Source organism: Chaetomium fimeti, assembly GCF_033439085.1.
Source record: "Chaetomium fimeti strain CBS 168.71 chromosome Unknown B0H64scaffold_9, whole genome shotgun sequence".
Classification (NCBI taxonomy): domain Eukaryota; kingdom Fungi; phylum Ascomycota; class Sordariomycetes; order Sordariales; family Chaetomiaceae; genus Chaetomium; species Chaetomium fimeti.
The window spans coordinates 789490-812585 of record NW_026944337.1 but is presented as its reverse complement, the minus strand read 5'-3'; the positions used below and the strand labels follow the sequence as shown (position 1 = coordinate 812585).

Sequence of the window (23096 nt, the reverse complement as noted above, 5' to 3'; positions counted from 1 at the left end):
GCAACTTGAGAGGTTCCGATGTTGTCACCTGCAACAAGGAGCACAACACAGCCAAGAGCGAGACTCTGACCTGTGTAACTCGACCTTTCAGGCACACCACCGTCAGCCAGGGGTCGGTGACCGAGATAGAAATGGGATGATACCTAGCTTGGCGATTGAGTCTTTGTGTCTTGAGAATCGAGCATAAATAGGACGGGACGCCGCGGCCTTCTCGACAAAACTTCTGCTCATCATCACAGCACTCGCACCTCAACTCAACACTCCCTCAACCAACTACCAAACCCACAAGACTCAGTCTTTAACCACTCCAACCTTCAAAATGAAGTTCTCCGTCGCCATCGTCTCCCTTGCTTCCCTCGCCGCCGCTGCCCCCAGCGCCCCGGCCCCCGTTGAGGTTCGCGTAAGTACTCTCTATCCTCCTGAGCGAGAATGAGACAGAGCAGCAGAATAGCGAGCTAACTTGGGATTTACCTAGTCCGGCGAATGGGTATGACTCTTGAATCCCGCAATCCTCAGACACCTGAAACTAACCACACCTAAACAGCTCGCCTGCCTCAACCCCTGCGTCCGCGGCTGCCCCAAGCTCGGCTGGGCCTACCTTGCCTGCGTCGGTGCCTGCGAGGTCACCTGCGGCGCCATTGCCAACCCCGGCGATGTCATCGACCTTGATGGCCTCCGTGAGCTCGGCGTTGAGGTCGACGATGTCGAGGCCTAAGCGTTTCAACACCAACTACCGCCTGTGAGACTGGAGGGTTCAGATTGGGGGATGATTGTACTTGTTGAGATGGGTGCCTGTGTTTCTAATACTGGAGGACGGATGTTAGGGATTGGGTTGGGAGTCGAAACCTTGACTCGGAGGGCAAATTCAACTTTGCCCGCGGTCATTGCACGCACCACGGCTAGCTAGCTCACTCAATGATATCCTTGCCTTCCGATCTGGGACTGGTAACATGAAAATGAAGTGAATCCGTGACCAACGGAGTTGCCCAGGGTGTTTCGTCTAACAATCGGATAGGTCCCACTCATATCGGCCATGAGAGGATCGCTCGAGCCATGATCGGCTCTTGAGAAAGAAATAGTAATAATCAAACAACTCCAAACCATTCTTCCGAAGTTACTTGTTTATTGACAGAAAGCCGGGCTTATCACGGGGGCGGCTAAGAAACGTATTGAGACAGGTGGGGCAGGCAACTTGAAAAGAAGTAAACCCATCCATATGGTGGCCCCCTATTTCTCTTCTTGAACGATCGACGCTAATTAGGTACCTACCTAGGTACCTACCTAACCTGCAACGCGACTGGAGCACTCGGATATTGAGGACCGACGGTTGCTTGTGCCAGCCACAACAAAGTTCGGCAAACCCACCACCGACTGTATTTGCCAACACTAAGTTACGTACACTCACCATTCCTAGCCTGCATTTGTCAGATGCCGTTGTCTGAAAACAAAGCGGTCTAGAGAAAATGGGGTTAGCTCAACTTAATTAATAACAACTTGCCATCCGCTCCCGTGCTGCTGTTGATGACTGGCGGATTTTAACCCGGTGCCTACCTAGGTAGGTAGGTACCTAGGTAGATAGTGTCGAACAGATTGCGACAACCGCTAATTTTTCCCAAACCACAAGAGAACAATGAGTGTCGGAGTTACATTGTCATCAACACGGTATGAGGTGATCACTCCACCCGGAGGTTCGAGGAGTGAAATCATGAGATATTCTTTACTTCTAGTCTTGAACACTTTTTAAGGTGAAACGGAACAGGTTACCATCTTTCCAATGGGGATCGATCACATTCACACTAACGATGTTTACCTCTCAGGTGTGCAGTTATGCGGACTCCTCGAACGAGGCTCAGCTCTGTCGGTAACCGTTTACAGTAGAGATTCGGGCAGATTATTCGACGATGAGGCCCTCCATTTCAGATTTCCGCCAGTAATGACAGGTACCCTACCTGAGCTACCTGGAAACAGTTACCGAGCCGCTCATTAAACTAGCCAATTAGGGTCTTACACACATGCGCAGTATGCCAGAAGTGACGGAATGCATTTCTTTTGGCAAGCCTCGCTCGAGGCTCGCAAGGCAGACTGGTGGCAGTGAATTAGACCGTCTTAACTCTCTCAGCTCGGGCAACCACTGCAATCCCCCGCTTTTGAACCCAAGCGGCACAAAAAAGTGAGCAGACTTTTCCCTCCTTCCTCCCTCCTTCAACTTCAACTTCTGCGATCAGAATCCCATCAAGATTCTCTCACAAATCCGACCCACCATCACGGTCATCACTTAACCAGCAAGAAGCAAGCTTGTTGCGATAAAACCTTTGGGCAACTCTTCGATCAGGTTGCGTGCGTGGTTGTAGAAAGCCCCTCCCAGAACCTTCTGCACGTTCGCAACCATGTCCACGCAGGTGAGTCAACTTTTCAATTCTCCCCGATTCCTCCCTCTCCCAGTGGGAACTCGGTGGACGTAGCTCATCACCCAACCGTACAGAAGAACGGAGTCGCGAATACTCGGCAGTCGACCGGCCGGTACAGGGTCAACTTTATCGCGGCCAGCGGCCACGAGGAGCAAATTCTGGTATTGTGCGATCCAGAAAGCACCATCGCCAACCTCCGGGATGAAGTTGGCCGTCGTCTCAACAGAGCGGGCATTCCGGTTGCCGCCACCCAGCTACGACTCCGTTTGGATTCCAGGACGGGACCGCTGCTCAGCGAAGATGATCCGGTTGGCCTTGTGCTCCCGGACCAAACCGCCGAGGTTGTCTTCGCGCTTGAGGCAGGCGTGGCAAACTCTGCAGTGGTCCCCCCCAAGAACCAGACCGGCGAGTCTGAAAACCCCCCAGCAGCCCGAGAGACTCGCGGCACGCAACGAAACCACCAAGATGCGGACATCGTGGCGGAAGGCGCCGGCGGTTCCATCAAGGTCCGTGTTGTGACTCCCCACTTGGCTCGACTCCATAAGAATACGAAGGAGGTTTCGGTGATGCCCGTCACATTTTCCCCCCAAACAACCCTTCGCCGATTGTACGAGGGGGTAGCGCAGCATCTGAGCCTGCCGACAGTTGTCGAACCGGATCGCGACAAACTCCATCACGAGTGCAACTGCTCTTTGGCCCGCGCTATCCACCAGGGAACCCTTTTCAGGACTCCGCCCCAGACACCCGCCGCGAACCGTATTTTAGTCATTCACTCGAGGAATGTCGTTGAGCCTATGGATTGTGCACATACCGGCGAGGACGCGGTTATCAGGGCAGTTCGGGCGCACTATAGCGCACGCTCTGGATCCCACGTCGATGGGAAGAACCTGCGATTCTTTGCCGCCGTACCCTCGGCAGGTGGGGACACCCTTTTACCCCTTTCAAGTCAAGTGCAGAGCCAGGATGGTGAGGGCGCTCCACGGCCTCTCATGACCCCAGCGATTGTTACCATCTGCTCAGCCAAACGTCACCGAAGATACGAGATCGCAGACGACCAGAATGCAGACCCGGCGTCGCCAACCACGGCCGCCGTCCTGGACCTCCATACCGCTGAATGTCCGATCTTGACCCAGGATGTTGACCTCACACTCGAGGAACTTTGCCTCACCGAGCTAGCCATCGACGGGGTTCTAACCATTTATGCTGTTCCCCGGCAGTTTTCATCGGCCCCCGCTGGAGCTCTGAGCAGCAAGCGCGGCCAAGACGCCATCTACGTTAATGGTGCTCACTGGGAATTGCCAACAAAGCAAACCGAGCGAGGCATGGCCATGTTTCTGTCCAGTCTCCGAATGGCTGTGCATTTGATCAGCCGCTATGAGAAAGCGGGAAGGGCCGAAGAGTACCATGATAGCGCGTTGCATCTCCTCCACGTTTTGACCAGATTTCCACCCGCGGTGCGGGCCTTGCACATCCTCCTCGAAGGCAGCGTAGCGGCCGAGGAAGAGTGTGCGGCTCTCATCCACGCCTGCTACGAGGTCATGGTGGATATGATGGCGACCTCGGTCCTTGCAAGAAACAGGGAAAATACCCTCGAGGGATCTCGGCTTTTCTTCAGCACTCTCTTGGCCAAAGCCGAAGAACTCGCAGTCCGCGACGACCCCAGCGGATCCATCCTTCCCTACGTCTGTTCCATGAAGTCCGTCAACCTAACAAATAGCGAGACCATGGAACCCATCGCGTCCCCAGTCGACACCAATGTCGGTATGATGGAGCAAGGATGTTTCGACGCCTTGAAGGCCGGCATCATTCGGTTCCCTGAGGGCGAACTGAACCAATCTCTGAATCAGACGGTCCTCGACGGCCGAACCAAGAGGGCCGTTATTCTTGGCGGGGGTACGCTTTTGACCAACACCATGTTCGACATGGAGATTGCGTACTCGAGTGGCCGCTACACCGACAACTTTGACGAAGCCAAGATCTTTCCCGCGGGCGAACTCACCAACATCTTACAACATGCTGCCAATGCTTTCAAGGCAAAGCTTCAGGTGGTGGCTCCGGCATCGTTGGGCTCCGCACCGAACCCCGTCTTGACTCTTGACCGGGACGGCTTTCTCGCCGTCTATCGTGGGAGGAGGCCATGCGGTGACCCGGGCCGAGACTTCATCATATTCCGACCAACCAAAGGCGGCGAGTGTGAGATCGACATCTCCATCGTTGCGCAACTGCTAGAGCCCATCATTGCTACCCGTGTCGCGGACGGTACCGCTATCTTCGATGGCGAGTTTTATGCCGCACAGCGCAGATCCGACAAACCGGACGAAATTCTCATGATCTGCGTGGACTGCAGCTCAAGCATGTCTGAATCGGCAGGTTTTGTTGACACCACAACATCCCACGATGACGATGAAGATGATGGAGGGCGATCAGAGGCAGATGGTTTGCTTGCCGAGATTCGTGAAAACGAGATATACATCGGCAGCCTTGAGGATATGAAGGAAACCTTGCAAGCGCATGAATCGTTCGGTGATATGGTGCATACAGTTAGAACCGGCCGCCAGGGGACAGAACGATCTCTATCGAGTCAGCTCATCAAGCGAGTCATTGAGCTGAACATCACGAAGCTTATGCACAAAATGGAGAAGCTAGAGGGCGTTCGACAACGCGTATGGAGAGACCGAACTGGTGAGGGCAGGCAATTGGAAGACACGATAAACATTCTCCGCAACCAAATCGCCGGATTTCTCGCCCACGAAGCCGCACTTTCCGAGTTTCTGATATACCGCGGCTGTGGGATCACCGAATCTGGGCAGCCCAACGGCTGGCGATGGAGCAGCGGGGATGCGATCCCGGCCCTTCCATCAAACGGACCGGGAACGCCCCAATTCGCTTCCACGTCCCTGGGCCTTACGGTACCACATGATCTCCGCTGTCCAATGACTCAAGAGCTTTTCCGGGAGCCGGCGTCCACTCAGGACGGACATACCTACGAGACTGCCGCGATTCGCAAGTGGCTGCGCATTGCCGAGACATCCCCCCTTACCGGACTTCGGCTCTCCTCAACCCAGCTGACCATCGACAGGCCGATGTTGCTGCGGGCCAATACCTGGGCTGAAGGCGCAGAGGTCCTTCCTGCCACTCCCTCAAGACGTCCATTTGCGCGAAGAAGTGTCACCTTGGTTCGAGTCCACTTTGTATCCCCCCTCGCTCAGTTTACGCGGTTGGTGCCGCCAGCTACTTCGAAGTCGGCCCTGTATGAACTGGCATTTCGGGGGCTGCGAGGTCAGTACCCAAACTTCTCTCTCGTCCACGATGGCTTAATTTTCCGGCCCGGTGCCGAACGTCTTTCCATCTTGATCCCGACCGATGGGTTCCGCATCACGATCCGGTTACCCGAAACGGGGCATGCCCAAACGGCTTCTGGGGATGGATCAGACCTTTGTCTCGTCAAGGTTTACCGCTCTCACGGTTCAGCCGCGTTTTCGTATTGGGTGAGGAGGGATACAAAAGCCACGGTTGGCAGTGTTCTGTTCAAAACATTCCGGCATGTTCGCGAAGTCGGCACTTTCCCAAGCGGTAATGCTTGGACGGGGATAGACGTCGTTTGGCATTCGCTGAGGTACACGGGAGACGGGAAGATGAATGGCACAGCTACGCGTCACTGGGAACAGCTTTCCGGGTTGCTCAAGGCACAGTACGCCACCGGAGTGCTGGGACCGGAACCGCTATATGCAAAACCCATACACGACGGTTCGGGAGGTAGCAGTGGGGGCACAGAGGAAAACACCACGTCGTCCCCTAAGTCACAAGGACCCATGGTTTTGAAGTTATACGTCTGCGGCCCTTCTCGAAAAGGCAAAGACAGGGCCTATAGTTCCCGCCTGAGTATCCTCAAGCAAATGTTCGACCAATTCGTCAACCGCATTCTTGCTTACGGTTACTCAACGCATCTCGGTCTCATCAAGTTCGACAACACCGCTCAGGTCGCCCAGCGGCTCTCGCCCGTGATCGAGAACTTTCGAAACACCGTCCAGGAACTGAAACACACAGGAGACACAGCATTATGGAACGCCCTTGCGCTGGCTCGAGATCAGATCCAGGAGTACTCTGCCGCCTACCCGGATGCCAAGAAGAGGATCTTGTGCATCTCCGACGGCGTTGACACCAGTTCAAAGACCAACACAGGGTCGAATCTCTGGAAGCACCTGGCGGACGACGAAATCGTAGTCGACTCCTTCTGCCTAGGCCAGGACGAGAACTCGGATCTGCGCACCGTATCCTACCTCACCAACGGGTACAAGTTCCACCCGCGATCCCTGGAGCAGGCCATGGCCATCTGCGAGATGGAGCCCGTGCTCTCGCAGCTCGAGCGCCCCCTGGCCGAGATCTCCGCATCACGGCAAAACACCCCGAGACCCTGGCCACGCGCCGGCGAACGATTCAGGCACGCGCGCTCGTCCGCCACCGCCGAGGTCGTCACCCAAGACATCTTCCCCAAGCGCATCGAGCACCCGAGCCTCAAAGACGACTTCGTCGAGCTCAAAGCCGTCCCGCGGCGCCTGCTGGCCGAAACCCGCAACCCCACCAACACCACCACCGGCACCACCACCAGCACCACCACCGGCACCACCCCCGCCGCAGCAGCGGCAGTCTACCTGCGCACGCACCGCATCCTGACCGAGATCCAGCGCATCGTAGCCGACCCGCACCCGCACGCCGACGTCTACGTCAGCGAGCGCGACATGTCCTTCTGGAAGGTCGTGCTGCAGGGCCCGCCAGGCAGCGTGTATGCCGGTGGGACGTTTGTTGTTTACCTGCACATGGAGGAGGACAGCTACCCGTCGTTCGCGCCCAAGGCGCGGTTTGTCACCCCGATCTATCATCCAAATGTGAATCGCCACGGCAGGATTTGTCATAGTATATTGGATCGGAATTGGACGGTTGATACGACAAATGCGATGGTGATTGCGACGGTGTATGGGTTGTTGATGGAGCCGGATTATAGCGATCCTGTGTAAGTGCATTGCTGTGGAGTTGTCTGGGGGTTGGTTTGAAGGGGTGGAGCTAACTTTTGGGGATAGGAATATTGTCGTGACGCTTGACTTTCATCACGATCAGGTCGCGTTTGCTGAGATGGCGAGGGAGTTCATCCAGAGGCATGCGACCAAGACTCGGGCGCAGTGGAGGGCTGAGATTCTGGGGAGTCAGATTGGGCATGCTGACGCTGCTCCGGACGTTGCTAGGACATGAATTTCCGTGTTTGAGGAGTCTGGTCGTTTTTCTTTTTTCCTTTCTTGTCTTCCTACCCTTCTTCACAGGGGCGCTAAAAGGGCCGATGTGGATGCGGTCGTGGCAGGGGGCATGATCTGGGAATAGCTTCATCCGAGTAGCTTGGCACTTGTGAGCTAAGGGTAGCCGAGGCCTTTACAGGGCCCAGGCCGTTACAGGGGGGGCTCTTGTTGCGAGAGACGGGAAACGGTGATGCAGGATGATTGGGTGCTGTGGTGTATTGTTCAGTGGCAAAGACCAGATTAGGTATATAAGGCGATGACAATACAACATTTGTGTGCATGGTCGGCCCGAAGACGTCAACCCCGACTTCCAAGTGCGAGCTCAACCTCAAGGATTACTGTAGAAGAGGGGGCGGGTTACAACGAGAGGATGCGCTATTGATACCTTGCGAATGTTATTGGTTACCAGCTCCCCTGTTGCGTAACGGTGAACCACCTTAACTTTCTCGCGGGACAACCTCAGTCCATGCTGACGGTGCCTTGGACTTTTGGGCGGAGTTTCTTGGTCTGACAAGAACCTCATTGGTTTTTCTGAGACTGTGAAGGCCGTTGGAACGTTGCAATGCATTTTCAGCCGCAACATCAAGACGTTTAACTGGCTTGGCCTCCGAAGGCACGGCGGTGAACCAAAGGGAGGGGGAATTGTCGGAGGAATGACTTGCCTTGATAAAGATTGGATTCAATCAAACTCGGCTGTGCAGTTCTTCTACCCATGTGTTTCCTTGAGTCCTCATCTTAATCTTGTCGGGTGCTGAGACAAAGGCGTACACTTCATTGAAGTTCATTGTTACACATCACCCAAACAATTGGCAAACACCAGTGACCATGGTGTTGCTCACAACGGTCCTCCTTGGCATCGTTCGCCTCTGCCACGCCGACCTACACTGGAGCGGGGACACCATCTCAGTTCCCGGTCGGATTAAAAACCCCGAGGCCTTCGCGGCAGCTCACCGCGTGGCGTCAGGCTCGTCATCGTCTGACTCGTCTCCCGTACAAGCAGCCGTCGGAAGTCCGCTTGGTGGCATCGCTACCGACGAGATCCTAGGCCGCCGCGACCTCGCTTTGTTCGATAGGCAAACCTGTCCCCCGACCCATCCGTGTAAGCTGCTAAACGACTTGACACTCCTCAGCCGTCCCTTCGGGGCTCTAGAAAAGCTAACGGCATACACTAGTCCCCTGTGCTGGCAAATGTTGCCCAGTTGGGTCCCCGGTTTGCGTATGTACCTGAAACTACACTTGCAGGGCAAACTGTGCCCTGACCTGGCCATGCTTCGGATGCTGACCGCGCGGTACTTGATTCTCTAATAGTGTATCTCTGTCAACGGAGGCTGCTGCGCCTCGAACAAGCCCGTCTGTCAGCCCAACGGTTGCTGCGCTACGGGCTCAACCCAGTGCCCCAACGACAGCCGTACCTGCAGGAAACCCGGCGAGACATGCTGCGGTAACGGAGGGACTTGCCCCTCGAACAAACCCGTCTGCTCTCCCGGCAATTTGTGCTGCCCCTCGGGCACGACCTTGTGTCCCAACGACCCGACCATGTGCAAGGAGCTGGACGAGCAGTGCTGCGGCGCTGGGTTCAAGTGTCCCGTCTGGGCGTCGTGCTGTGGTACGGGGGGCGCTTGCTGCGATTCGACGAATCCCAAAATTAGCCAGTGCTGCCCAGGATCATCTCCGGACAAGGATACATGCTGTGGCGAGCATGAAGTCTGCTGCGACGGGTGGTGTAAGTGTGCCTCTTCAAGAGCCAACGTCAACATCCCCAAATCCACGCATACCGCTGACCAAAGTACCTGATTCCGCTTTCCAGGCTGCCCCGAGTCTTCGACGTGTAGTACCACTCCTGGATACTGCAATGTGCCAGTTCTTGAGTTCGGATACACACCTAACAGCATTATCTCCGATGTAAGTATTGTCTGCGTACCTACCTGGGTATTTAGGCTTGAGTGGTTATGAAGCCAAGAACTAACGCTGTGCGTCTGTCTACCTAGCTGGTTGAGAACGTTTGCCTCGGTAGGTCTAGGGCATGTCAAGGCTTAACCGTAGCCAGCTGCTGATCGGCGAAACAGGATTACGACGCCAGATAGCACTGCAGATTCCGGAGACGACGCCGAATCAGCAAATCCTAACGTATTACGGCCCGGGCTCTCCCAACCGGGAACTATCAGACTGTAGGAGCGGGCGTAAATGCTGCACAGGTACGTGCCTACTCATAGCCTTTGACTCTGGTGATACATAATGAGAGGCTGACTTTGAATGTTTGCTGCACTCACTAGGCCGGACAGTCCCGGCAGGGGAACCCGGGGCGGGCGACAAGGCCACTTGCGACGAGTACCCGTTCAACTCGGCCACCCAAGGCGGACGGAATGCGCACGTCGCGTGTGTGAGTGAACACGCCAATAGCGCTGGGGGTGATCTTATCGGACGCATGGTTTCCGGAAAGCACGCTGGCTTCAAGTATGCTTTGAGGGTAACGGGCATCGACTGCACGACTGTTCAGGACTCTGACGTCCACGGCTGCAACCCATGAGCGAAGCGTTGTCTAGTTCATCAAGGATTACTAAATAGGAATTAAAGTAATGGCTAAACGTGTTGGGTTTCGCGTTGTATAGTCTTCCCTGAGTGAAATGCGGTGCGTTGAGAGTTAGGGACGTACCGAGCCACGCCATCCAGCTGCTCGGGGGTGGCGCTAAAATAGGTGTTCACATTTCGCATGACCCGTTGTTAGCGCTATTGTACAGATTATAGACGTGTCTCAATGATATTGCGACCCGGGTTGTATAGCCGCGAGATGAATTAGTAGTTGTGTGACCGATTTAGTACCTACTGTCTTTGGTTGTTATGTCAATACTACACCACCTTTGCCGGCGCCTCGCGAGCGGGATCTAGGAGTCATGAGTAAACCGCAAATACGAGGCCGAGTACGCGGCCTTCGGGTTTATTCGATAGAGGTACCTAGGTATTACTGATACCTGGACAAAGGCAAGGGGCAAGTACTCTAGGCGGGACGCGAGTCCCGATAACTCGCTGCGCGTGGCATTGCGGAATTGTGCATGCTGGCAAAGTAACTCGGTCGTCTCTATGTCATCTTCGGTCATCTCCCGGACCGCCAGAAGGGGCCCTCCCTTGAGCAATCTCGATCCGCCTTGTTTGTTCCTGGTCGTCACAAGGATTGTGCCGTGCGAGCGATCGGGAAGGTAGGTACCGTCCGAGGTTCCCTTGGTGGCCACCGTGGTCTGGTGTTGCTACGGCGGGGGGGCTGATTTCTCCCTTGTTTGGTCCCTTGGGATTCGTCTCGTTGGCGGAAGAAGAGCTCCGTATCATCCGCGTTGTCGATGGTCATTAGCCACCCGCCGCGTTGGGTCTTTTCCAGCCAGTGTTTTACCAGCTCTAGCATGTCTGTTCCAGCATCATAGCGACCCAGGATCTGACATTCTTGCGCAATCTCACCGTAGGCATGGTGAAACCGCTCGGCGCTGGTTGCGTGGACCCAGAAGACTGATACATCGCCGAGTTCGTGCTGAACCTAGTATGCATATTGGATGGCTATTTGCGTTTTTCTGTAAGATTTTAACAACTCGTTTCAGTACTTATTTGTTATATGGCACTCGGCCGACTGAGCACACCCGATGCCACCAAGACCGAAGAGCGCGACCCGCCTCGGTGAGTTGGGTTTGAATAGAAGCTCCTGCAAATTGCGGAGGAGTTCTGTCCGGCCAACAAAGTCTTTGTTCTCCGCGTACGGGATGAGAACTGTGACGGCGTAATGTTAGAGCGACTTTGGTAGAATGATCAGGTGCCACTCTCACGTACACCAATTGTTGTCTGGCCGTGGAGTGGCCGAAGGGGTGGCTTCGGGCGAGACCGTATTGAAAGTAATTGAACCGTTGTTCACCCCTAGTTGAATCCCTTGCTGGTTCCTCACTTCAAACGCCACCGTCGATCGCGGTTGCTCCATTTCGCAAACCGACTGGGTATAACGAGTCGATGAGTATCACTTGAGGGTTCGACGCGAGATTGTGTTTGTGGAAACATACTGACCCAAGATACGAACCCCTCTTTTCGTGATGGTTGCGTATGTCCTGCATCCCTCCACGTGCCGAATGATTATTCGCGCAATGTTAGAGCGCGGGCGTCAATGCAGACTTCGAGTTACACAATGCGTGCTGAGCTATTCCTAAAGCCGCGAGAATAGTATCAAAGATCGGAAGACACGATGATGTAAAGATTGGTTAAATTTGGTTCTGGTCACATATGCTCCGTGACCCTCGGGGTCAAGAATGTGTGATTCATGTGGTGATGGATTGGGAGCGCGGAAACACGAGTGATGAGCACGAATCACAACTCAACGCCGGGTCATAACGTCACCGAGCTGCCAGTTTAAAATGCGAGCGGTTTCTCACTTTCGACATTGTCCCCACAATGGACAACCACCGATCACCCGGTTACTTAGCATCAATGCGTCGGACTCGAAACTATCACTCCACCCCGATAACATAGCTCTCACCGTGCCCAGCCCTCTGCCAGTACTCGGCAAGCCAGCCCGTGCCGCAGCCCTCGAGGACCTTGGCCGTCAAGAGCGCCTCGGCCCGATCCCTATCCCAAAACACCATGCCCAGCCACCTCCACGAGTACGCCAACTCCCTGACATATCTGTGCTCTCCCCAATTACCGTCCGAGGCCCTTTCCGGCACCAAGTCATGGCCCCACCGTACCACCCTCTCCCCGTTCCAGGCATCGATCCAGGCCCACGGCGGGTCGGTAGGCGAGTCACCATCGAAGCCGATCCGCACCACCGGGCCCCGAGCCAGCCCCCTCAGCAGCTCCAGCGCGGCTCTCGGGGGGGGGCCGCGCTCTCTGCCACACCCATCGGCAGCTCGAGTTGAGCCAGGGGATGTGTACCCCGGCGCCGAGCAACTTTCCCGTGGTGGCCCTGGGATTCAGCATCAGCCTAGCCGGGAGCTCGCCGTCGGAGCGCTGGGCCTCGGTCAGCTTGGCGTAGAATTCTGGCAGCTTCGGGAGGTAGTTTGCGTCGTAGCCCGCACGGAAGTGGTCGTAGAAGCCGCTGATTCGGGCGCGGGGGTCGTCTTTGGCTAGCTCCCGGCGGAAGCAGTCCGAGGTTGAGAAGACGAAATGGCTGATTTCGGACACCTGTTCTAGCTCCCAGCTTTGAAAGAGCCCGAGCATGTTGATGAAGAAATGATCGGCCTTCGTTGCTTGATGGAAGGCTGGGTGGTGCAGGCTGGCGATTATCTGGTACCGTATCAGCGCCTGGGCGACGCGGCAGCGCTCCGCTTGGCTGGCGCTCCATGTGCCGCATGGCGGGCCGCGCTTGTGCCGGAAGTATTGTATCCGGATATTGATGTATAGATCGACGAAGTAGACCACTGGCCGGGTGAGTCTTGCCATGTGGACGGCTGTGTCGACGTCCAAGCCCTGGACCCAGGGCGCCTTGTCTGCTATGAGAGCCTGACGGTAGGCGCCGATGGCGATGTCGAACGCTTGTTCAAGGGTTCCCGCTGCTAACATGTCGATGCCGTCGGTAAGGGACATGATGAAGATATCTCTAATGGCCGGTCCCAGTTCGTTTGTTATTACGTCGCAAAGTATCGAGACCTTTGCCGAAAGGAAAGAATTAAGCACGGTTGGAGAGGCACGGATGAAGGCGGCGAGGTCGACTAGTAAGTGACTCGCGGAGAGTATGGTGACCAGGCAGTCTATGTTCATCGACTCGAGGCGACATGATGGTATTCTGCCGTAGCTCGACCTGATATGCGCCATGGCGAGGGTACCCATGGGACAACGGTGGTAAGGGTCGGGCGACGGAGAGGGCGACAGTGTGGCACCAGGCAGAGGTAGATCTAATCATATGATGGTCATCCATACCATGAGTCACGGTCGCTGTCTGGGACGCGGGCTTGCGGCACAAGTCCAAAGCATGGAATAATCTGATTGGACAAAACATGGTGCTCTGTTCCTCGAACGTCAACTGCGCCCGGCCGACAACCAGTTGCGTTTTGGTCCTTGGGAACGGGACGCATCTAGCAAACATGGTCATTCTTCGATCCTAGGCTCTCAGAGTTCCATAAGCAGAGCAGGTCTCGCCAGAGAGGACCTTGTCAACCATGTCGAGAACCATCCCGATGGACTGGACGCCGATATTCCCATGGACAAACCGCACGCTGTTGACCTGCTCCGACTGATGGCGCAGTATCCAGCTGTGACAGCCATGGCACTCAAGACGCTGGAGCCCTCAGAAGAAGAGCCAGTATTTTCTCGCAGCATTAGAGAATCGAAGCTGTTGGAACCCTGCGCGCGTGATGATGGGAATGTGTCCACACTCAAAACGATCCGATTCTCGCAAGCTTCTTCCAGCCAGCCTTAAACCCAACCTCTCATCCATTCAACTTGGATCGGGCTCAACTCAGTTAGAGATTTGCGAGCACGCACAGTTTTCTGTGACGGAAGTCTGGCGGACGGTCCGTTCTGGACTATGATGATGAGTTAATTATGGAAGTCCAACAGTTTTGGTGCCTAGACCTTTTCCAGGTGCTTTGTGTAGGATGATGATTCGTTGTCCTGCTCGTTGAAGGTGATGGGTAGAAGTTCAAGTAGGTACCTTGGTACATATGCTACCTATGGTATGTACATACCTTGTCATCTTGGCAGACCTCCTGCAGATTGTTTAGAATAAATCCTTCTAAATCGACCCAGAGCAGCCAACCGTTCCCCATGGCGTCCCTCGCTGCCTGGGTTAAGCAGTATAATTTCCCCAGCCCCCAACATGGTTCAGGCTCACTCTGATTCCATCATTGACATATTAAATCAGCCGTCAGAAGCAATCTTGAATCATGGAAAAAAAGCACCGGGATTCCTAATCGAGACCGGAGCTTTGAGACAAGGCGGTGGAACGGCCAAGTTGAATCGAGATGCACGCGATGGAACCACAAGTTACACTGCACACCAAAGGTCCGATAATAGCCTAAGTCCCCTTCTCTTTATACCCGGTTCCTCTGGCCACTGTCAATCACATGCGTCCGGTCGAATAGGCGCCCCAACCGGAGTATTTTGATCTTGAAAGACCGGAACTGCTTCGGGTTAGCGGCCACTGCCAATGCCGGCGGTGGGACTTCAGGGGCGGCAATGAAGTCCTGATTGGTTTGCTCTTTTCTCTAAGCTTATCCAGAGAGGCAAAAAATGGATGCCCGGACTGTACCGGGTACCCGGCTACCGAGATGCAGCGTTACGATCTGTGGGGAATCGATTCGCCCCAGATCTTTGGGTCCCAAGCGCCGCAAGGTCTTCCCGATCGAGGTAGGGATAGGCGCTCGACTCGGATAAGAGAACCAAGACGACATGGTAAGGTGGTTATTCCGTTACTGGAGCACGTGGAGTCGTACCAGGAGTATAAGAAGGCTTCGTGGGTACTTACCTGACTACGGAGCTGGATCTCACATTTCCCACAACTCCACTCCGCGTTTAAACGCCGTGTTTTAGGGCACTTTTACCCACAGCAACGCAACGATGAAGACTTTATTGCCTGCTTTGATCCTGGCGGGTCAACTATCCGCCAGCCCTGTCGTGATCGAAGAGCGCCAGAACAGTGTTGGCACTGGTCCATTTGCTCCAGCGGTATGCACTCACCCGGAATAGCATATGCACCCATGTATCGAACCCAACTGACAATACCCTTTCCAGGGCTACTACACAAGCAATGCCTTCGGCGGGCACACCTTCTACGCGCCCAAGACGATCCCCTCCGACGCCAAGCTCCCCGTCCTCCTCTGGGGCAACGGCGGCTGCTCCGCCGACGCGACAGGCCAAGCCCCCTTCCTCACCCAACTTGCCTCCCACGGCGTCCTGGTCATCGCGAGCGGCACCCCGGGCGGCGGCGGTAGCACCACGGCCGACATGATGAAGCAGTCCATCGATTTCATTACCCGCAACGCCGGGTCCGGTGACTGGGCCAACATCGACGCCTCGCGCATCACCGCCGCCGGCTGGAGCTGCGGCGGCGTCGAGGCGTACGCCCAGATCTGGGATCCCCGCGTCCAGAGTGTCGGGATCTGGAACTCGGGCCTGCTGACCAACTACTCCTCCGCCGGGGACTTCCGCAAGCCGGTGTTTTTCTTCCTGGGGGGGCCTAGTGATATCGCGTACCCGAACGGCGAGCGCGACTACAATGCGATGCAGGCGGGCGTACCCAAGTGGAAGGGTAACTTGAACGTTGGTCACGGTGGGACGTATACGGACTACAACGGTGGCAAGTTTGGCACTATCGGGGCGAACTGGGTGAAGTGGATCTTGCGTGGGGATACCTCCGCCTCGGCGTATCTGACGGGCAGTGGCGCGAGGAACGATGGCTGGTCGGTTGTGTCGGCAGACCTGGACAAGATCGATGTCACCCCCATCGGCGAGGGATCCGGTGGGGGTGGTGGTACCCCCACCACGACTTCGTTGACCCCTGAGCCGACTGGCGGTAACGGCGGTGGTGGTGACTGCTCGCCCCTGTGGGGACAGTGTGGTGGTGATGGGTGGGCAGGACCGAGCTGTTGCTCCCAGGGGACATGCAAGGCGTCGAACCAGTGGTACTCGCAGTGCCTGAACTGAGGGTTAGGTGCGTAGGACTTGGGTGACGAGACTAGCGGGGTTGGGGGTGGATAGCCGATTCATGTAAATAACTTCTTTCGGCGAGTCTCATACGCCGGTACATATATGGTTCTGCCTCTGGAGTCTGGCGCTCCGTCCTGCGCTGTTCTGCACCAGAAAGTAAAACCATGAATCCCTCATCATTACCTTAAGTGAAATACGAAGCCAGTAGTGAAGCGCATCATCCACCCGTCATAGATTTCAGTTCGTTTCGTCATCGACTTGTCCCTTGTCCTTCCCAGCAGCGTGCTCGTAGACCGGAGCGGGCGGTGCCGGAGCATACCCCATGGCTTGACCATTGTAACCGTACTGGGGGCCCTGAGTGTACTGGGTTACAAACACCACTTTCTCCGCGCGGTTCCGATTGCTCGTCTCAACGCAAGCAATAACAAATGTCGTAAAATGCAGGATCCTAATCACAACCGCACCAAGTTAGCCCCGACCACGACCCTCTGTACACAACAGGAAGGGAAAGCACCCACGTCAACGTCGCCCCCAACCCGAGCAACGCCCGCCCCAAACCCGCCAGCCTCGTCAGCTCCGTAAGGGTGTCATAACGGTCCTGGTCGTAACCATCCCCGGAATAGTAGTAGCGGAAAGTCACCGGGGCAGCGGCACCACCCAGCCACAACAGCACGGTGCCGACCACGAGGCCCAGCCACAATAGCAGATCTACCGCAACGTTGGCGCCGGGGTGGATGCCGCGGCGACCGGCGCGGGTGATAATGCAAATGCCCTCGGCGAAGGACCAGATCGTGGAGACGGCGGCCTGGTATTGGCAGACGTCAGTGAGGTTATCATTGGGGGGGTTGAAGGATAAGAGGGGGCGGTCCGGACCTGGGGAATAATGACAATGAGGGTAAAGATGCTCGAGATTCCGCTAGCGAGGAAGGAGCCGACGCAGCCAATTATGGCGATGGCGAGTGCGAACTGGATGACGCGGAGGGCGAGTTTGGACGCCCACATGCCCCTGGGGGAGATATGGGGTGGAGGGGTTTTACCTTGTTCCATTTTGGGGGATGGGGAGGCGGTCGCGTGGAGTTCGGGGGTGGATGGTGATGGGATAACTATGGATTTCGTAGAAACGAGCAAGCACCCGAGATTTGGACTGACTGGAGACAACAAACAGATTTCCCCCGAGATTTGGATTGACTGGAGACAACAAACAGATTTCTAGGGACACCCAAAGAAGACTCTTTCCGGGAAGGGCCCTTGTCAAATACTTCCCTCGCCTTCTGCAAGGACGTACGGGCCTTGTGTCCGAGGCTGGAGCGTACATGTGGCCCCCAGCCAAGATGCTCGGTTCTTCATGCTTGACGAGGTGCATTTTCGAGCGTGAGAGCAGCGGTCATAGTCAGCCTCGGCCAACCACCCACACCCACGCCACCTGCGAAGCTGTCGACGCACTCCTCTTCGTCGTATAAACAGTGCTCGCAACAAATATCACTGGAATGCCATCTTCACGCGCCCATGCACAAGGACATGACACGGGGGAAGGCGAACCGAGCAACACCGCCAAGCTTTCGATAATTTACTCAGCCACCTCGCTTCCCGGCGCGTGGTTCCCGCGTCAAAGTAGAAGAAAATGCCTTGGGGCCCAACGGCGGAGAGGCACATCGATCGGGTCGGCATCATGGGACCCCCCATCAACTTCTCTGGAGTGGTGGGAGGCGCGAGTATCAATTTGGCCCCCAAAAGGCCCCAATTGGGCTGTGAAGCCCGGACATCTTGATTGGAACGCAGTGGCTTGTCGCGCGTCCGGTGAGTGGTGAGGTCGTGTTTTGGGGTGGCTGTGCCGGCAGTCAGACACGCAACCATGCAGCTTGACGTGCTCACTCGCCGTCGCTTTAACCGGGTTTCTTTGATTGCCGAGCTCTGGCTGAAGTAAGAATTTGGCAACCCTCACGTTAACTGCGCCTTGTGAACTTGCCTCGTGCTGTGCGACGATACTGAAGTCGGGTGTTATCGATGGCGAACTTGGGTTGCCGGACAAAGGCCGGTTGTTAATTCCCAGTAGAGGTTTATTCTCGTTACGAACAATACCACTCGGCTTCCCCTCTTCACGTTCCCTGGAGGCATACAGATTCCGTCTTGGATGCGGATGTCAGGGTTAGGGTGAGAATTGAGGCCCAGGGGTTTAGGCGTAAGAAGCTGGAGAGCCTCGAGAACGGGCAGCGGCCAAGTCGAACCTTACTATAGTAGTTCATCATGGTTTCCAACTGCAATCAGCAAAACCCTGATATCCAATCGCCAACAACCTCCCTCCTGAGTATTTACGGTTTACCTCCTTCTTCTCCTCCCCCCCCGAACTTTTCTAGCCGCCTTCTCCCTCCTCCCGACACGCTCCCATTCATCATCCTCCCGAAACCCCTCCTGAACAACCTCCACCGTCCCATCGCCCCTCTCCCACAGCCACCCATCCTCCCCATTCCCCAACCACCTCCCCTTCCTCGCACCCCGGCCACCAACCCCACCGCCCCCAAATATATCCCCCATCCAACGCGCCACCGTCCCCAGCTCACCGGTGAACAACAGCCCCAAAAACACAACGAGCGCCGTCACGGGTACGGCGGTGGCCCAGTAGGCCCACTGACCAAGGTCCATGTCCCGCACATCAGACGAGTTCATGCCGAAGATGGAGGCGACGGCGGAGAGGGGGAGGAAGATGACGGTGACGATGGTGAAGGCGTAGATGGCGCGCTCTTGGCGGTCTTTGGTGTAGTCGATTTGGTTGCGGTTCTGTTGTTGGGAAGTAAATGGGTTAGTGGCACTGGGGGGTTGATCAGGTGGGTTGGGGAGGGGAGGGGATCGAGAAGGGGAGGAAAAGTGGGAAGAAAAGCAGGGCGGAGGCGGGGAAAACAACGAGGGGAAAACACACCGTCTCCGCTAGATGGGCCACCAGATCACCCATCAGCTTTAACTCGTTTCGCTTCACGGCAAGCTCCCGAAGGCCCTCGCCAAGCAGCATATAACTGAATCCACAGGGCTGGTTCGATTCGAGAATGCCCTCGGCCATGGCCGCCATCGTAGGGTGCCGGGGTGTCAGGCGGTGAGCCAACCATGGAAATGTCGGTCGACGGACCGTCTCCTTCTCGTCACAGAACTGGGCGTCGACACTCCTGGTGACGCTCTCTCTGGTGGTCACCATCTTGCTGAGGATGTTTCGCTGCAACTCCACCGTCCAGTCAATGATGGACAGCTCCTGCTGCAACAGGCCCAGCTTGTGCTCGATTCTCCGGTCCGAGTGCTTCGTGACAATGTCGGATTCCTACAATGAATGAGCCGCGGTCCACACGTGAAGCGCTAATAACAAGGTCCTTACAATAGTGTTCAGGTAGGAGCCGTATGTGGAGCTGATATCGGGTAGGCCTGGCGTGACATCCCTTGATAGCTTCATGCTGATGAGGCTCAACAAGTCAAAGGGGAGAACCACCAAGTTTTTAAGGCGTAGTCTTTCGGAGCGGGCCTCGATAACTTCATTCACACCACTGCTGATGTCGGACTCTGCTCTGCGTGCCAGTTGTAGAGACCGGGTCGAGTTCGATGGGAACGTTGCGAGGGCGAGGATAATGTGTATCCATCCGTTAATCAAGGCTGAGGGTGTTCTGATATGTGCCCGATCGGCTTCCTCAATCTTAGCAATGGTTTCATTGAAAGCCAGGATGTCGGTTGTTATGCTCCTCAAGGCTGCTGCGAGCTCTCCCAGTTGAGACGACGGACGGGAGCGGTATCTCCCGTTCCTCATGCGGGATTCGAACATTGGCGACTCCGTCTGTGATGTTTTAGCGTCATTTTTGTTGGTCAAGACAGGTTTTTAGAACGCCCAATGCCGGGCAACTTACATCGACGATAGCCATGACGGCGCCCCAAAACTTCCGGATCGTCGAAACCCGTACACCCGCAGGGAAGAAGAAGTTGAACACAATGTCAGCGGAGTTAAACACACTGACACGCTTTTCAAAATCTCGTTTGCTATTCGAAGTTGTGGTCGCGGAAGCCAGGGTTGCCTTCTTGGTGACGAGGAACTTGTAAACATCCGCACGTTGAACCTTGGCGGTATCCCGGTAGGCACGTCGGTCCTCTGGGATGGTCCGAGTATCAATGTGCCGCTCCATGTCCGCGAAATACTTGATCACGGCAACATTTCTGAAGGATGGAGGGGGCTTTGGCGACGATGACGAAGAGGATATTGCTGGGGCCGGTGGGTTAGCTAGACTCGGATCGATGTTGTCGAAGCACTCCGAATAAGCAAAGATCCCGCATGAAAACTGAGTTCCCGTCGGCACGGGGGACATTGCCGAATCACTCGGGGTTTGGTTGTCATGATTTGGTGAGAGCGTCGCAGAAAGTGATTTGTTCAATGGGGCTCCAGGAGCGCCCTCGTCTTTCTCCGATAGGAGCACCGAAGCGTGGGTTGGTGGTGGTGCGAAAGGACCCCTGCAGTTCGTCGTTAAGATTGTTGTAACTACCAGTATTGCTGAGAGTCTTGACTCACCCAACGTGAACATCCAAAACCAGCTTCCTGTCGGGTCGAACGGCGAGGCGGTAAAACTTGGGCCAGCTCTGAGGCTTGATTGCGGTGCTTTGGTAAAAGAACCGAAGTCGCCATGGGTGGTAATTGCGAAAGTGGGATATAAAACCCTACATGATGCTCAGCATATTGATACCGTCGCATGATAGCACGGCGTAGCGACCTACAAACCATGTTTCGCACTCCTTGACGGGAATGGACCAGATTACGGAACCTCGATATCGGACTGACAATGCCTTGCTCGGCATCGGGTCAGGGGGGTTGTGCAAGGGTAGTACTGTCTTGCTAATAACCCCCCCACAGAGGGCCTCCTCTGTAATGCGCCCGTATGTGAGGAGCAACGCTATTAAAGAAGGTAGGTAGCTGGTTAGTGGAATCCTCGCCCGATCGGGGGGTTGGTGGTGGAGTTGCGCGTACAGTTGTCAAGCACAAGACACCAGAGCTGGGAAACGTGAAAACAGTGCCCCTTCGGAGCCCCGCCTTGTTGGCACACAGCCTGCTCCATGTCCCTGACGCGTGTTGTCCGTGAGTACCTCGCCTGAAGCAAGGTTGGGGTGGCAAGGGACTTGGGGCTGTTGGCCGTGTCCAGGAGTCCGGAATAAGGCTCCAAGGAGAAGTATGGCAGTGAAACCCACGTCACTGCTCGAGACCCAACGGGTTTACCATCCTGCATCAGGGGTTCGTGGCGAAGCTTCGGCTCCAAGTAGCGAGCGTATTTCCCATCCGATGCCTGCACAGTCTTGGCATGGTCCCTTTTTACACCCATGATAACTTTTTGAAGTTCGTTCTTATCTCTGTTGGAGAGGCCTGGAATGGTGGCAACTTGCATCTGCCAACGGACGTCAGTCAACCGCATGGAGAGTGAATAGCTGGAATAGAGATATACCGCGAAATCGTCGATGTCCATGGATGGCCGGGAGAAATGACTATTAAGGAAGTGAGCGGTAATAGGCAGGTAGGGGACGGGATGAGTCTCTTACATCCACCGATACAAGGACTGCGATACAGGGGCCCGCTCGCTTAAGACGGCCGTCAACTGGACCGAGTGATGACCCGCCTCGTACCCGTCACCGGCGTACTGTGATTCAAGAATATGATAGGCAGCGGCACCACGCTCCGCGAGGTCGGGGCTGTCTTCGTTTCCCTCATCCGGGATCACGGTGGACTCAATGTCGGAGATGCTCGCGCCGTCCAGTTGAGAACCCCGGCGGCCCCCACTGTTGATCGAATCACCGAAAGAATAAAAGATGTCACAGTGATACTCATCGTCGGAATCGCTGTACGTGGCCTCGCTGTAGACCGGCCTTTTGTAGAGTTCAACCGAGCTTTGGGACTCACTACTGCGGTCGATATCGTAATCATAGTCGATACTTGTGGAACTTTCCTTAATCACGGCATCCTCGCTGAGCTCGAAACGTTCCTCATGGGTCCCAACCTCGGGTGACTGTCCGTGTTCAAGGTGTCAGGCAAATATGTATAATGACTACTTGGACATGGGCAGCTCACCTTGGCTCTTGCGACCCTTGCTCTAACGATTTTCACGCCTGCATGAATCGGCGCGGCTGGATATGAGATATGCGATTCTCGCTGGCGGGCCCTGGGTGGCAAAGGCGGGGGCGGTCGAGAGATGACTCTCGTACGGCTGCAATCAACATCATGGCGGTTTGGGGTTTCGGAGTGTCTCTCTCGGGCACGATGACGGTGACGGTGACGGTGACGGGGATGGTGAATGAGGGGTTCGGGTCCGTCGGAAGAAGAGTCATCATCTTCTGAATGGTGTGCCGTATAACTCCGCTTCCAAACGGGTGGCAGTGATGTCTCAATACGTGATGTGCACTGCTCCGGATACTGAGACATAATAACGGGTGGTGAAAAGGGTTGCCAATTCGGTGAGAAACGGGAGGGAGAGAGTGGGACACATGAAGTTCTGTCTTCGGCCCCAGCCTCGCCTGGTGATCAACGGCACAGCAAGGACCGGGTCAACCCCTGCTAGTGCAGTTGGTGGTCTTGGCATCCGGTGCTGCCTTGGTTCGTGGACGGCTGTTGTTTTGAGTGCCGTGAGAAACTCCATTTTCGCGTTTGCTTTGGGACATACTTTGGGGAACTGGAAATATGGCGCGGTCTTCAACGAGTGGATAAAATAACGTGGATTTGAAGCCTGACAAGACGAAGCAGCCGCACTCCTTACTCCAAAGAACAAACACTCGAAGTCCATAACGCCAA

The 23096-nt window shown here is 55.5% G+C and overlaps 8 protein-coding genes across 8 annotated transcripts; 4 read left to right on the top strand and 4 right to left on the bottom strand.

Annotated features, from left to right (window-relative positions):
* The first annotated feature begins 240 nt into the window (after window positions 1-240).
* Window positions 241-934, top strand: B0H64DRAFT_478385 (uncharacterized protein). Its single transcript, XM_062808248.1, has 3 exons — window positions 241-400; window positions 476-487; window positions 545-934. Exons 1-3 carry the CDS (start codon window positions 320-322, stop codon window positions 713-715), a joined length of 264 nt encoding a protein of 87 aa, XP_062655169.1. The 5' UTR covers window positions 241-319; the 3' UTR covers window positions 716-934.
* A 1235-nt stretch (window positions 935-2169) lies between these two features.
* Window positions 2170-7983, top strand: B0H64DRAFT_409684 (uncharacterized protein). The gene is made up of 3 exons (XM_062804730.1): window positions 2170-2399; window positions 2483-7419; window positions 7487-7983. Exons 1-3 carry the CDS (start codon window positions 2388-2390, stop codon window positions 7653-7655), a joined length of 5118 nt encoding a protein of 1705 aa, XP_062655168.1. The 5' UTR covers window positions 2170-2387; the 3' UTR covers window positions 7656-7983.
* Window positions 7984-8147: 164 nt separating this feature from the next.
* B0H64DRAFT_409683 (uncharacterized protein) lies at window positions 8148-10236 on the top strand. Its single transcript, XM_062804729.1, has 7 exons — window positions 8148-8795; window positions 8869-8912; window positions 9005-9419; window positions 9504-9598; window positions 9685-9706; window positions 9763-9891; window positions 9970-10236. Exons 1-7 carry the CDS (start codon window positions 8522-8524, stop codon window positions 10221-10223), a joined length of 1233 nt encoding a protein of 410 aa, XP_062655167.1. The 5' UTR covers window positions 8148-8521; the 3' UTR covers window positions 10224-10236.
* Window positions 10237-11118: 882 nt separating this feature from the next.
* On the bottom strand, window positions 11119-12066 carry B0H64DRAFT_248971 (uncharacterized protein). Its single transcript, XM_062799966.1, has 3 exons — window positions 11507-12066; window positions 11320-11446; window positions 11119-11253 (listed from the first exon to the last, which is right to left on the bottom strand). Exons 1-3 carry the CDS (start codon window positions 11649-11651, stop codon window positions 11220-11222), a joined length of 306 nt encoding a protein of 101 aa, XP_062655166.1. The 5' UTR covers window positions 11652-12066; the 3' UTR covers window positions 11119-11219.
* Window positions 12067-12171: 105 nt separating this feature from the next.
* Window positions 12172-13246, bottom strand: B0H64DRAFT_446295 (uncharacterized protein; the record flags this gene model as incomplete). The annotated part of the gene is made up of 2 exons (XM_062806901.1): window positions 12172-12550; window positions 12612-13246. The coding sequence occupies 2 exons, from the start codon at window positions 13244-13246 to the stop codon at window positions 12172-12174; spliced, it is 1014 nt and encodes a 337-aa protein (XP_062655165.1).
* Window positions 13247-14992: 1746 nt separating this feature from the next.
* B0H64DRAFT_469596 (uncharacterized protein) lies at window positions 14993-16333 on the top strand. Its single transcript, XM_062807804.1, has 2 exons — window positions 14993-15325; window positions 15392-16333. Exons 1-2 carry the CDS (start codon window positions 15218-15220, stop codon window positions 16301-16303), a joined length of 1020 nt encoding a protein of 339 aa, XP_062655164.1. The 5' UTR covers window positions 14993-15217; the 3' UTR covers window positions 16304-16333.
* Window positions 16334-16347: 14 nt separating this feature from the next.
* B0H64DRAFT_409668 (uncharacterized protein) lies at window positions 16348-17517 on the bottom strand. The gene is made up of 2 exons (XM_062804728.1): window positions 17180-17517; window positions 16348-17111 (listed from the first exon to the last, which is right to left on the bottom strand). Exons 1-2 carry the CDS (start codon window positions 17351-17353, stop codon window positions 16755-16757), a joined length of 531 nt encoding a protein of 176 aa, XP_062655163.1. The 5' UTR covers window positions 17354-17517; the 3' UTR covers window positions 16348-16754.
* A 1105-nt stretch (window positions 17518-18622) lies between these two features.
* B0H64DRAFT_420404 (uncharacterized protein) lies at window positions 18623-22730 on the bottom strand (the record flags this gene model as incomplete). Its single annotated transcript, XM_062805457.1, has 7 exons — window positions 18623-19081; window positions 19221-19610; window positions 20185-20807; window positions 21010-21216; window positions 21291-21667; window positions 21854-22317; window positions 22380-22730. 7 exons carry the CDS (start codon window positions 22728-22730, stop codon window positions 18623-18625), a joined length of 2871 nt encoding a protein of 956 aa, XP_062655162.1.
* Between the last annotated feature and the right edge of the window lie 366 nt (window positions 22731-23096).

Bases quoted from the DNA above. Each gene is read 5' to 3' on its own strand.
- B0H64DRAFT_478385 (XM_062808248.1), top strand. From the start codon at position 320: ATGAAGTTCTCCGTCGCCATCGTCTCCCTTGCTTCCCTCGCCGCCGCT.
- B0H64DRAFT_409684 (XM_062804730.1), top strand. The intron at 7,420-7,486 runs GTAAGTGCATTG...TTTTGGGGATAG, and splicing joins CCGGATTATAGCGATCCTGT to GAATATTGTCGTGACGCTTG.
- B0H64DRAFT_409683 (XM_062804729.1), top strand. From the start codon at position 8,522: ATGGTGTTGCTCACAACGGTCCTCCTTGGCATCGTTCGCCTCTGCCAC. The intron at 8,796-8,868 runs GTAAGCTGCTAA...GGCATACACTAG, and splicing joins CTGTCCCCCGACCCATCCGT to TCCCCTGTGCTGGCAAATGT. The intron at 9,707-9,762 runs GTAGGTCTAGGG...TCGGCGAAACAG, and splicing joins GGTTGAGAACGTTTGCCTCG to GATTACGACGCCAGATAGCA.
- B0H64DRAFT_248971 (XM_062799966.1), bottom strand. From the start codon at position 11,651: ATGGAGCAACCGCGATCGACGGTGGCGTTTGAAGTGAGGAACCAGCAA. The intron at 11,447-11,506 runs GTACGTGAGAGT...ACGCCGTCACAG, and splicing joins ACGGCCAGACAACAATTGGT to TTCTCATCCCGTACGCGGAG. The intron at 11,254-11,319 runs GTGTGCTCAGTC...AAAATCTTACAG, and splicing joins TTCGGTCTTGGTGGCATCGG to AAAAACGCAAATAGCCATCC.
- B0H64DRAFT_469596 (XM_062807804.1), top strand. From the start codon at position 15,218: ATGAAGACTTTATTGCCTGCTTTGATCCTGGCGGGTCAACTATCCGCC. The intron at 15,326-15,391 runs GTATGCACTCAC...TACCCTTTCCAG, and splicing joins CTGGTCCATTTGCTCCAGCG to GGCTACTACACAAGCAATGC.
- B0H64DRAFT_409668 (XM_062804728.1), bottom strand. From the start codon at position 17,353: ATGGAACAAGGTAAAACCCCTCCACCCCATATCTCCCCCAGGGGCATG. The intron at 17,112-17,179 runs GTCCGGACCGCC...TGCCAATACCAG, and splicing joins TCATTGTCATTATTCCCCAG to GCCGCCGTCTCCACGATCTG.